This window comes from Mandrillus leucophaeus, unplaced genomic scaffold, assembly GCF_000951045.1.
Source record: "Mandrillus leucophaeus isolate KB7577 unplaced genomic scaffold, Mleu.le_1.0 Scaffold93, whole genome shotgun sequence".
NCBI lineage: Eukaryota > Metazoa > Chordata > Mammalia > Primates > Cercopithecidae > Mandrillus > Mandrillus leucophaeus.
Genome location: NW_012110141.1, coordinates 1,949,971 through 1,962,182, shown reverse-complemented (window position 1 = coordinate 1,962,182; position 12,212 = coordinate 1,949,971). Strand labels below are relative to the sequence as shown.

The window sequence follows — 12,212 nt, the reverse complement described above, 5'->3', positions numbered from 1 at the left end:
TTATTTAAAAATGAAAGGAGAAAAATAAGGAGGCGCTCAAAAACAAAACACAAAACCCACATTGATGGAGGTATGTCAAAGGGGGAACAGGAGAAAACAGAAAGAGTTCCCAATGGCCAAAGCTGGGATAATTTGAGCAACAAAATAAAGCAGTATTAAATTGTAACCCAAAGTATAAAATATTCATGTGTCCACACTGATAAACATAAATGGTCGAACTAATAAAGCGAAAGCAACAACTGTCCCTTGCAGAAATATTTCAATTAATTATGTAGACACTCCACTCCCAAGAAATTACACTACAACTCCTCATTCTTTTAGTGTGCACGTTGCATAGTGATTTCCTTCCAAAGAGCACAGTATGAAATGGGGGAAAACAGCAAGTTTACAATGGAGAAATCTGACAAACACTCCTTCAGCCAGGTGATCAGATGGCCAATATCAACATCAGTAATAGTCATAACCTTTTATTTCATGTAATAAAATGGTGACATTTACTTGTTTTAAAAAAAATTAATAACAATGTAATCATTATATCTCTGCAATCAGCTGAAGTTCTAAGAAAAAATGATAATGTTGAAAGTTTTATCATCGTTATAAACTTTCATATTCAGTGTATGTAAACTCCAAAGTCAATTTCAAAAGATATTTTTGTGAAATGCCATTCTTAAAAAAAAAAAGGTATTATATATAATTGTATGAATGTTAAATGTTTTACAATACTGATTTGCTATATTTTATGTATGCTGTAAAATACCATTTTAAAGTATATTGGAATTCGTAACTGAAGTAATAAATAAATGCTTGAAATATATCCAGTAGAAACTTATTTTTATTAGCCAATCCTTTTGATAATAAATGCTTCTAGTGTTATGTACAAACTTGATCTTCTTTGAAATGTGTTGTCCACCGCTTTTCTGTTTCTGTCACAGTAGCTATAAATAGCTGTTTAAGGATATCCTTATCTAAATTCCTGCCTGCAAACAAAACGAAATATGACATGATTACATTATGCTTATTAAAATGACACAGTTCACCTATCAATTGCAGTTCATTAAATGCTTTATGGTGTTTAGAAATTTACAAAAAGAATAGTAATTGAGTAATTCTATCCTTAACTTTCTAGTTAAGTATATCAAAACCACATTGGTGCTTGGATTAATCACTTTTCTAAAACTGAAAAAGAACAAAAGTCCTAACAAGGTTTTATGAATGCTATAACATGATAAAGATGAAACACTGACCACAAGCTCATTTAGTTATAAAAGAGGACCTGAATGGTTAATCTGTTTAAGTGGCACGTGATATCCCTTTCAAATATATTTTTCACTTCGTTTTAGAAGTGTTAATCCTTTGTGACTTACCAATGAGGACCAATCGATTTGTTCTCTCAGTGTCATCCTTCCAGCTCACTGGAGTCTCCTCCAGATCATAGAGCTCATGGACACCCTGGACAATCACTTGTTGTGGTTTGTCTTTGATTGACACCAATCCCTGCTCAAAGGAGAATTGACTGAACATTAATCAGCCTCAGTTCAAACATAAAAGCAGAAATAGAGCATCAATGTTAATGAATTATTGATATTCACTTAAAAAATACAAACTGTTAAGCTGAGAAAATTACTTAATTCTAATTATTTGTGAATTACAAAAAGTTTCTTAATATTTTTAATTTTCAAAAAAGGTTTCTGTGTATTGATTTTTTTTTGAACAATCCCCTTTTCTAATGATAAAGTTAGTACATATATTAGGATGGTTTTTCAGTGTTATTTATCACAACCAAAACCTGAAACAAAATGATGAAATATATATCATATCCTATTGATTAAAGATTTTATATAATGTTTCACAGTTTTAGTGGGAAAAGTTGAGAAGTTAAAGGATTTTGGTTATACTAAATTAAATAATTTGTTTTAGAAATGGGTTGCAATCAATGAATAATCATGAAATAAAGAAAAACTATTATATTTATCTGAATAAAAGTTCATTTTGTATTGATTTGCAGAAATGAGAAACAAATTATCTGATAAACTGGCTCCTATGGGGATGAAATTAACTTACTTGAAATAATGTTCTTAATATACCAAAAACTTTGTGCACACTTGCGAACACACAAGAGTAGACACTCAACTGATGACGGTTAAGCATACACCTAGAATCACTGCTTCCTGGAAGAAATACTGTTCATGACTTAAATACCCAAATTTCAAGTAAAGTGAGTGGGTTTCTAAACACAGAACAAGAATTCTTCTAGTCCTTTGTAACTTTGTTTAGAGTATGACAAATGTTTAGTGTCTGCTAAATGCATCAGGAAGCATAATGTTCAGCAGAAGTGAGATTTGCAACATTATTTCTCCGTACTTGGGCAGAGAGAGCAGAAGGTAACATTTCAAAGCACACAGGTTGTTCTAGCTGCAACCCTAAAGGAAGCTATGCAAATAAATCATGCCTTATGCAGTGATTTCCAAAGCTCCTTTCCAGTCATGAAAATAATAAAGAAAAATGAAAGTAGACAAAGATGATTTGTACTAAAACCAGTGTTTCTGTTTAAAACCAGTTTTTGTAACAGCCAAGAAAAGGACTTCGTTCAAAAGTCTACAACAGTAAACTGTACCTTCAGCCTTATGACCTCCATGCAGTGATTGTCCTTGTTTCTCACATTCTTTTCCCACAGGAGATTCTGCAGCAAGTGACATATTTTAATAAGACCAACCATTGCTAATAGCAACAACTATGTAACAAAACCACTGATAAATCATTAATCAGTTAAAAATTGCATTCACCTGAATAAATATATTAAGATGTTCTTCCTTTGCATTTCCTGGTACTTCAAATGTGATTGTAACAATACTCTGTAAATCAAGGGAAATAATCAATAATAATTCTTTATAGTCATATCAATGTATTTTTAAATCACAAATGTTAAGATGAAAAGGAACATATTCATGGAATTTTACATTGCCTAAACCATATATATTAGGTATTATACTTTCCTCAGCATGTGTGCTGTTTTTTTGGAATTCGCAACTCCATTTCCTACATTCTGCAGAGGTACCAATGGGTTTAGTATTTATACAAACTACTACTTCGTATTTTTAAAAACCCACTCAAAAACCCTGATGAAAGGGTCCTCATTATTTAATTCATTCTTTTGTGGATTCTCAGCAATAAGAATATATGTAACACATACAATGTACTCACTACACAGGGCCAGATACTTTTGCCTGAGTCACCTCATTTCATCTTTTGACTTCCTCTTCATAACAATCCTGGGGAGTGAAGATAACTATTTCATTTTATAAATTGGGGGAAATAAGAGTCAAAAAACAAGCTACCCAGAGCCAGGAATAAAACTCAAAACCAAAGTAAATTTGTTCCCTTAAAAAAAAAATACAAAAGAAAGGCTTGGCTTATCTTTAACTGAACAAGCATGTGCCAAGAGGAGAAGAGTTCTTAGTGATGAGAATGATAGGATAATGCCCTCTTTGGCTTTAGTAAGGGTGACATCATCATGTATTGAATATTAACTTTAGGATTTATTTTTCTTCTTTATCTTGATAAATCTCTCACTGTCTACCCTAAAGAAACAGAAGCTTAACATTTCCTCTAACAGGTCACATAATTAAAACTCAAACCTCCCTTTGCCAATATAACCCCAAATTTCAAACTCAAGAGATGAAAATACACAAGGGCTAAGCATAACATTACAAAAACATAAACCCCATCTTGGAAAACAGAGGCTCAAAAGCCAAGCTCAAAATGACTTTAAAAAGGTAGAACATAATATACTGAAGCACAGCTTTGCATAACTTCCTAGAACGGCATATCTGGCCTAGCAATTTTACTCATCATTACATAATCATATAGGCTTACAACAGAAAATACAAAAAGAGCAAAACTATTTTATAATCCAAACTCAGAGAATCGCTAAAGGTAAGTATTAAAGACTAATTTAAGCACAAACATGAGACATTTCTTTCTTTCCATAGGTTATTGGGGAACAGGTGGTTGTGGTTAACTTCTTTAGTGGTGATTTGAGATTTTGGTACACCCATCACCTGAGCAGTATACACTGCACCCAATTTGTAGTCTTTTATCCCTCATCCCCTTCTCACCCTTTCCGCCTGAGTCCCCAAAGTCCAATGTGTTATTCTTATGCCTTTGCATCCTCATAGCTTAGCTCCCACTTATGAGTGAGAACATAGCGATGTTTGATTTTCCATTCCTGAGTTATTTCACTTAGAATAATAGTCTCCAATCTTACCCAGGTCACTGCAAATGCCATTAATTCACTCCTTTTTATGGCTGAGGAGTATTCCATTGTGTGTGTGTGTATGTATGTGTGTGTGTATATATACACACACATATATATATAACTGTGGTATATGTATATATAATATATATTATAATATATATTATATACACACACATACTATACACACACATACATACACACACATACATACACACACACACCAGAGTTTCTTTATCCACGCGTTGACTGATGGGCCTTTGGGTCGGCTCCACATTTTTGCAATTGGGAATTGTGCTGCTATAAGCACGCATGTGCATGTATCTTTTTCGTATAATGACTTCTTTTCCTCTGGGTGGATACCCACTAGTGGGATTGCTGGATCAAATGGTAGTTCTACTTTTAGTTCTTTTTTTTTTGAGACCGAGTCTGGCTCTGTCACCCAGGCTGGAATGCAGTGGTGCAATCTACGCTCACTGCAAGCTCCGCCTCCCAGGTTTACGTCATTCTCCTGTCTCAGCCTCCCGAGTAGCTGGGACTACAGGTGCCTGCCACCACACCCGGCTAATTTTTTGTATTTTTGTATTTTGTATTTTTGTATTTTTAGTAGAGACAGGGTTTCACCGTGTTAGTCAGGATAGTCTCAATCTTCTGACCGCCTCAGCCTCCCAAAGTGCTGGGATTACAGGCGTGAGCCACCATGCCCGGCCATACTTTTGTTCTTTAAGGAATCTTTTTTCCATAGTGGTTGTACTAGTTTACATTCCCACCAGCAGTGTAGAAGTGTTCCCTGTTCACCACATCCATGCCAACATCTACTATTTTATTATGGCCATTCTTGCAGAAATAAGGTGGTATCACACTGTGGTTTTGATTTGCATTTCCCTGATCATTAGTGATGTTGAGCATTTTTTCATATGTTTATTGGCCATTTGTATATCTTCTTTTGAGAATTGTCTATTCATGTCTTTAGCCCACTATTTGATGGGATTGTTTGTTTTCTTGCTGATTTGCTGGAGTTTGTTGTAGATTCTGGATATTTGTTCTTTGTCAGATATATATATATATATTATGAAAGATTTTCTCCTTCTCTGTGGGTTGTCTGTTTACTCCGCTGACTGTTCCTTTTGCTGTGCAAAAGTTCTTTAGTTTAATTAAGTCCCAGCTATTTATCTTTGTTTCTATTGCATTTCCTTTTGGGTTCATGAAATCCTTGCCTAAGTCAATGTCTAGAAGGATTTTTCCAATGGCATCTTTTAGAATTTTTATAGTTTCAGGTATTAGACTTAAATCTTTAATCTATCTTGAGTTGCTTTTTGTATACAGTGAAAAATGAGGATCCAGTTTCATTCTCCTACATGTGGCTAGCCAATTAACCCAGCACCATTTGTTGAAAAGGGTATCCTTTCCACACTTTACCTTTTTGTTTGCTTTGCTGAAGATCAGTTGGCTGTAAGTATTTGGGTTTATTTCTGGGTTCTCTATTCTGTTCCATTGGTCTATGTGCCTATTTTTATAACAGTACCCTGTTGTTTTGGTGACTATGGCCTTATAGTGTAAGTTTGAAATCAGATAATGTGATGCCTCCAGATTTGTTCTTTTTGCTTAGTCTTGCTTTGACTATGCGTATGTGTATGTTAAACCATCCCTGCATCCCTGGTATGAAACCCCTTGATCATGGTGGATTATCCTTTTGATACATTGTTGGAATCAGTCAGCTAGAATTTTCTTAAGGATTTTAGCATCTATGTTCAAGGGTATTGGTCAGTGGTTTTCTTCTTTGGTTATGTTCTTTTCTGGTTTTGGTATTAGGGTGATACTGGCTTCATAGAATGATTTAGGGAGGATTCCTTCTTTCCCTCTCTTGTGGAATAGTGTCTTTAGGACTGGTACCAATTCTTTGAATACCTGGTGGAATTTTGTTGTGAATCCGTCTAGTCCTGCACATTTTTTTTGTTGGTAATTTTTTAATTACCATTTCAATCTCCCTGCTTGTTACTGGTCTGTTCAGGGTAATTCTTCCTGATATAAGCTAGGAGGGTTGTATCTTTCCAGGAATTTATCCATCTCTTCTAGGTTTTCTAGTTTATGTGCGTAAAGGTGTTCATAGTAGCCTTGAATATCTTTTGTATTTCTGTGGTATCCATTGTAATATCTCCCGCTTCATTTCTTATTGAGCTTATTTGGATTTTCTCTCTTCTTGGCTAATTTTGTTAATGGTCTATCAATTTTATTTATCTTTTCAAATAACCAGCTTTTTGTTTCATTTATCTTTTGGATTTGTTTTGTTTTGTTTCAATTTCATTTAGTTCTGCTCTCATCTTCTTTCCTTTCTTCTGCTGGGTTTGTTCTTGTTTCTCTAGTTCCTTGAGGTGTGACCTTAGATTGTCTGTGCTCTTTCCAACTTTCTGATGTAGGCATTTAGAGATATGAACTTTCCTTTTAGCACCACCTTTGCTGTATCCCAGAGGTTGATAGGTTGTGTCACTATTGTCATTCAGTTTGAGGAACTTTTAAATTTCCATCTTGATTTCATTTTTGACCCAGTGATCATTCAGGAGCAGGTTACTCCAAGTATCTGCATGGTTTTGAAGGTTCCTTTTGGAGTTGATTTCCAGTTTTATTCCACTGTGGTCTGAGAGAGTGCTTGACATAATTTCAATTTTCTTAAAATTTATTGAGGCTCATTTTGTTGGCTATCATATTGTCTATCTTAGAGAAAGTTCATGTGCTGTTGAACAGAATGTATATTCTGTGGTTGTCGGATGGAATATTCTGTATCTATCCTTTAACTCCATTTGTTCCAAAGTATAGTTTAAATCCACGGTTTCTTTGTTGACTTTCTGTCTTGATGACCTGTCCAGTGCTGTCAGTGGAGTATTAAAATCCCTCACTATTATTGTGTTGTTGTCTGTCTCATTTCTTAGGTCTATTAGTAATTCTTCCATAAATTTGGGAGCTCCAGTGTTAGGTGCATATATGTTTAGGATTGTGATACTTTCCTGTTGGACAAGGCCTTTTATCATTATATAATGTCCCTCTTTGTCTTTTTAAACTGCTGTTTTTATCTTTAAAGTTTGTTTTGTCTAATATAAGAATAGCTACTCCTGCTCACATTTGATGTCCATTTGCATGAAATGTCTTGGTCCACCCCTTTACCTTAAGTTTACGTGAATCTTTATGAGACTCTTGTAGGCAATAGATGGTTGGTGAATTCTTATCCATTCTGCAATTCTGTATCTTTTAAGTGGAGCATTTAGGCCATTTATATTCAATGTTAGTATCGAGATGTGAGGTACCATTCTATTCATCATGCTATTTGTTGCCTGTATACCTTGTTTTTTTGTTTTTATTTAATTGTATTTTTGTTTTCTAGGTCCTGTGATATTTATGCTTTAAAGAGGTTCTGTTTTGGTGTGTTTCCAGTATTTGTTTCAAGATTTAGAGCTCCTTTTAGCATTCTTGTACTGGTGGCTTGGTAGTGGTGAATTCTGTTTGTCTGAAAAAGCTGTATCTTGCCTTCATATATGAAGCTTAGTTTTGCTGAACACAAAATTCTTGGCTGATAATTGTTTTGTTTGAGGAGGCTGAAGACAGGGCTCCAATCCCTTCTAGCTTGCAGGGTTTCTGCTGAGAAATGTGCTGTTAATCTGATAGGTTTTCCTTTATAGGTTACCTGGTACTTTTGTTTCACAGCTCTTTCTTTCATCTTAGATAACCTGATGACTATATGCCTACGCAATTATCTTTTTGCGATGAATTTCCAGGTGTTTTTTGTTCTTCTTGTATTTGGATACCTAGGTCTCTAGCAAGGCTGGGGAAGTTTTCCTCAATTATTCCCCCAAATACATTTTACAAACTTTTAGATTTCTATTCTTCCTCAGGAACGCCGGTTATTCTTAGGTTTGGTCATTTAACATGATCCCAGATTTCTTGAAGGCTTTGTTCATATTTTCTTATTCTTTTTTCTTTGTCTTTATTGAATTGGGTTAATTAGAAGACCTTGTCTTCAGGTTCTGAATTTCTTTCTTCTACTTGTTCAATTCTATTGCTAAGACTTTCCAGAGCATTTTATATTTCTGTAAGTGTGTCCATTATTTCCTAAAGTTTTGATTGTTTTTTATTTATACTATCTAGTTCATTGAATATTTCTCCCTTCACTTCTTGTATCATTTTTTTGATATCCTTACACTGGGCTTCACCTTTCTCTGGTGCCTTAGCTTAACAACTAACCTAGTAAATTCTTTTTCAAGTAAATCAGGGATTTCTTCTTAGTTTGGATCCATTGCTGGTGAGCTAGTGTAATTTTTTTGGGGAGTGTTAAAGAACCTTGTTTTGTCATACTACTAGGGTTGGTTTTCTGGTTCCTTCTCATTTGGGTAGGCTCTGTCACAGAGAAGGTCTAGGGCTGAAGGTTGTTGTTCAGATTCTTTTGTCCCACGGGGTGTTCCCTTGATGTAGTACTCTCCCCGTTTTCCTATAGATGTGGCTTCCTGAGAGCTGAGCTGCAGTGATTACTATCTCTCTTTTGGATCTAGTCACCCAGCAAGTCTACCAGGCTCCAGGCTGGTACTGGGGGGTAGTCTGCACAGTCAGGAAATATGAACCATCTGTGGGTCTCTCAGCCGTAGATACTAGTACCTGTTCCAGTGGAGGTCGTACGAGGGTGAAATGGACTCTATGAGGGTTCTTAGCTTTGCTGGTTTAATGCGCTATTTTTGTGCCGGTTGGCTTGCTGCTAGGAGGTGGCACTTTCCAGAGAGTGTCAGTTGTGGCAGTATGGAAAGGAACAGGTGATGTGTGGGGCTCTAGAACGCCCCAAAACATATGAGATATTTAATCTCCACTGTTACTAGTAATAGGAAAAGCAGAAAAATGCTTTCTTGCTTGATATGAGAAGTACAAGTAAACTAAAAAAAGGTTCAAACTGAACTTGCAAATGTGAGACTTTTAAAAGTACTTATTTTGTCACAACAGTCAAGACACTAACAACCACCTAAATGTTCAGGACAGTTGAATGGATAAAATAAATGTGGTAATATATATACAACCAAATATTATGTATCCTTAAAAAACATCCTGTCATATGCTACAACATGGATGAATCTTGAGGACATTACACTAAGTGAAATAAGCCAGTCACAGAAGGACAAATATTGCATGAATTCACTAATATCAGGTGTCTAAAACAGTAAAACTCACCAAATCAGAAAGTAAAATGGTGGTTACCAGGGGCTAGAGGGAGACGAAAATAAGGAGGTGCCATTCAATGGGTATAATTTGAGTCATGCAAGACGAAAAAGTTCTAGAGATCTATTGTATAACAATGTACATACAGTTAACGATACTGTATTGTATCCTTAAAAACTTGTGAAGAAGGCAGGTCTCATGTTAAGTGTTTTTTACCACAATAAAAAATATGCAGTCATGGATACATAAAGAGAAATGAGTTGTTGGGCGATTTTGTTGTTATACAAACATGATAGTGTACTTACCCAAACCTGGATGGTATAACCTATTACACACCTAAGCTATGCTGTATATAGCCTATTGCTCCTAGGCTACAAACCTGTACAGCATACATTTTACTGTACTGAGAAGTGTATGGAAATAATAACACAATGGTAAGTATTTGTGTGACAGGAATTTTTCAGCTCCATTGTAATCTTATGCAGTCTGACTAAAACGCTGTTATGCAGTGCATGGCTATACTTATTTTTAAATCTTAATAAACATACTCTATTTTTAAATTATTTTTATAGCTTAAGGTAATAATAACACGCATTTTTAAATGAAAATTATTTTCTTTCTTCATTAAAGAAATCACTACAACAACTAAAAGTCCACATAAAAATATACAGCAAAAGGTTGTCAAATGAAACATTAACTGTCAGTTTAAAAAAAAGAAATTTAGTCTTCAAAAATGTTTAAAATGTATTTTAATGCAAGTTGGAAAACTATATTAAGAATGTCTCAAAATACGACTCAAAATAGATTTATTGTTAAAGATTTTAATTTAATAATTTTTTGAGATGGGGTCTCACTCTGTTGCCCAGGCTGGAGTACAGCGGCACGATCATGGCTCACTGCAGCTTTGAACTCCCAGGCTAAAGCAATCCTCCCACTTCAGCCTCTTGAGTAGCTGGGATTACAGGTACAAGCCACCATGCCTGGCTAATTTTTTGTATTTCTTGTAGAAAAGGGGTTCCACTATGTTGCCCAGGCTGGTCTACAACTCCTGGGTTTTTAAGCCATCCACCCACCTTGGCCTGTCAAAGTGCTAGGATTACAAGTATGAGCCACTACACCCAGCCTAAAGATTTTTATAATGATTTTCGCTTTTGTCAGGTTAAGTATGTAACTTACTATTTTTAAGAGGTACAATAAACTCCAGTATGAGGCAAAAAAGGCTTTAAAAATTAAGATAATGCATCATGGGGCTCAAGCAGGGTGATCTATATTTTGGAACTAGATGTTTTCCTACACCAATAAACTATTTTCACATTTCTAATGTGAAAAATTAAAAAAAAAAAGAAAAAATCTATAATTCCCAGGGCAGAAGATAAGGGTCACAACTCATAGTTGGTTCTAATAATAAACTAAATATTATTTGTCACTTGGGTTTTCTCATCCACCTTCCCACTCTCCAAACCCAGGTAGGTGTTCCTTATGGGGAATAAACAAAGAATCCATGAAAAATAGATAACTGCATTAAAAAATCAGGGATAGAGCCTTAATAAGACATACATACTATGTCCTAGGTATTGCCCATTGCAGACTTTTTTTTTCCAGTTTTTGTTTTGAATCTAAAATTAATTCCTTTTTCTATGTATACGGACACAGAAAGAAACAGAAAAGTGAGGCAATAATTCAGAAAACTAAAGCAAAATAAGGAATTGTCTCTAAAATAAAATTTAAGAACAATTTACTCAGGTTTGTTTATTTAGTCTGTTTCTTCTTTAACCCACTGGGTTATTTCTCCATTTTCTACTCTTTTGCAAACAATAATACCTAATATGCAATAACTTCTATATGTTTTCTTCATCCAGAACACTAAGCCCCCTAATGTGCTTAAACTCAAAATCTGTACCTTCACACTCTAGCCCTCTGTTCTTCTTTGCCTGTATAATATCTATACTATAATATCTGGCCACCAGGGACAACTGAATATATGGCATTATCATCCAAATCACTTTGCCTTCCCAATTTTTCTATTTCTAGGTTTCTCTAGTCAATCTAGGCTTGTTTCCCATCACCCCTTCGTTTCTTTCTGATCCATCCTCAGTCAGACAGGATATTCAGGCAAGTCTACCAGTGAAACAGCTCTGGATTTATCCCATTTCTAGTCTCACTGTAAACAACATGTTTCAGGCCTTCATCACACAGTATCTTCCCACATGGTCTCCTGACTCTAAAGTCCAATCTAGCTTACATAACACTCCTAGACAGCAAAACTTGAGTTCTCTTTGTCTAGCAAATTAAAACCTAATACCTTAGACCGGGATTCCAGTACCAACTCTCCACTAAGACTTCTGTACCAGAGACCTACTCATCTTTAAGATTCTCACCTTCACATTTTTAAACATCCGTATTGCTCTTTTCCTTACTTCTTCCTGTCAAAAAAATCCTACCAGTTCAAGGCTATTTTCTGTTAAGTAAGTCAGACTAGCACTTACCCCTGCTTCTTTGGGAAGGGGCAAAAAAGAACTCTTTATAATTTTGGATATCTTTTATATCTTGATTTGAGTGGGAGTTAGAAGGATATGTGTTTAAATGTGCATATAGACAGATATATAGGTACAAATACACTTAAAAATACATTGAGGCCAGGCACAGTGGCTCACACCTGTAATCCTAGCCCTTTGGGAGGCCGAAGTGGGTGGAACACCTGAAGCCAGGAGTTTGAGACCAGCTTGGCCAACATGGTGAAACCCCATCTCTACTAAAAAAAAAAAAAAAA

The 12,212-nt window shown here is 35.3% G+C and overlaps 1 protein-coding gene across 5 annotated transcripts in view; it reads right to left on the bottom strand.

Annotated features, from left to right (window-relative positions):
- Window positions 1-451: 451 nt before the first annotated feature.
- LOC105532058 (COBW domain-containing protein 3) overlaps window positions 452-12,212 on the bottom strand; it is a 66,441-nt gene continuing 54,680 nt past the window's right edge. For all 5 annotated transcript variants that reach the window (XM_011970135.1, XM_011970132.1, XM_011970133.1 and 2 more), the window contains 4 exons: window positions 2,784-2,852; window positions 2,615-2,680; window positions 1,365-1,494; window positions 452-977 (listed from right to left, as the gene is read on the bottom strand). In XM_011970135.1, coding sequence (XP_011825525.1) covers window positions 871-977; window positions 1,365-1,494; window positions 2,615-2,680; window positions 2,784-2,852 — 372 coding nt within the window. In that variant the 3' untranslated portion in view covers window positions 452-870. The remainder of the gene's footprint in view (window positions 978-1,364; window positions 1,495-2,614; window positions 2,681-2,783; window positions 2,853-12,212) is intronic.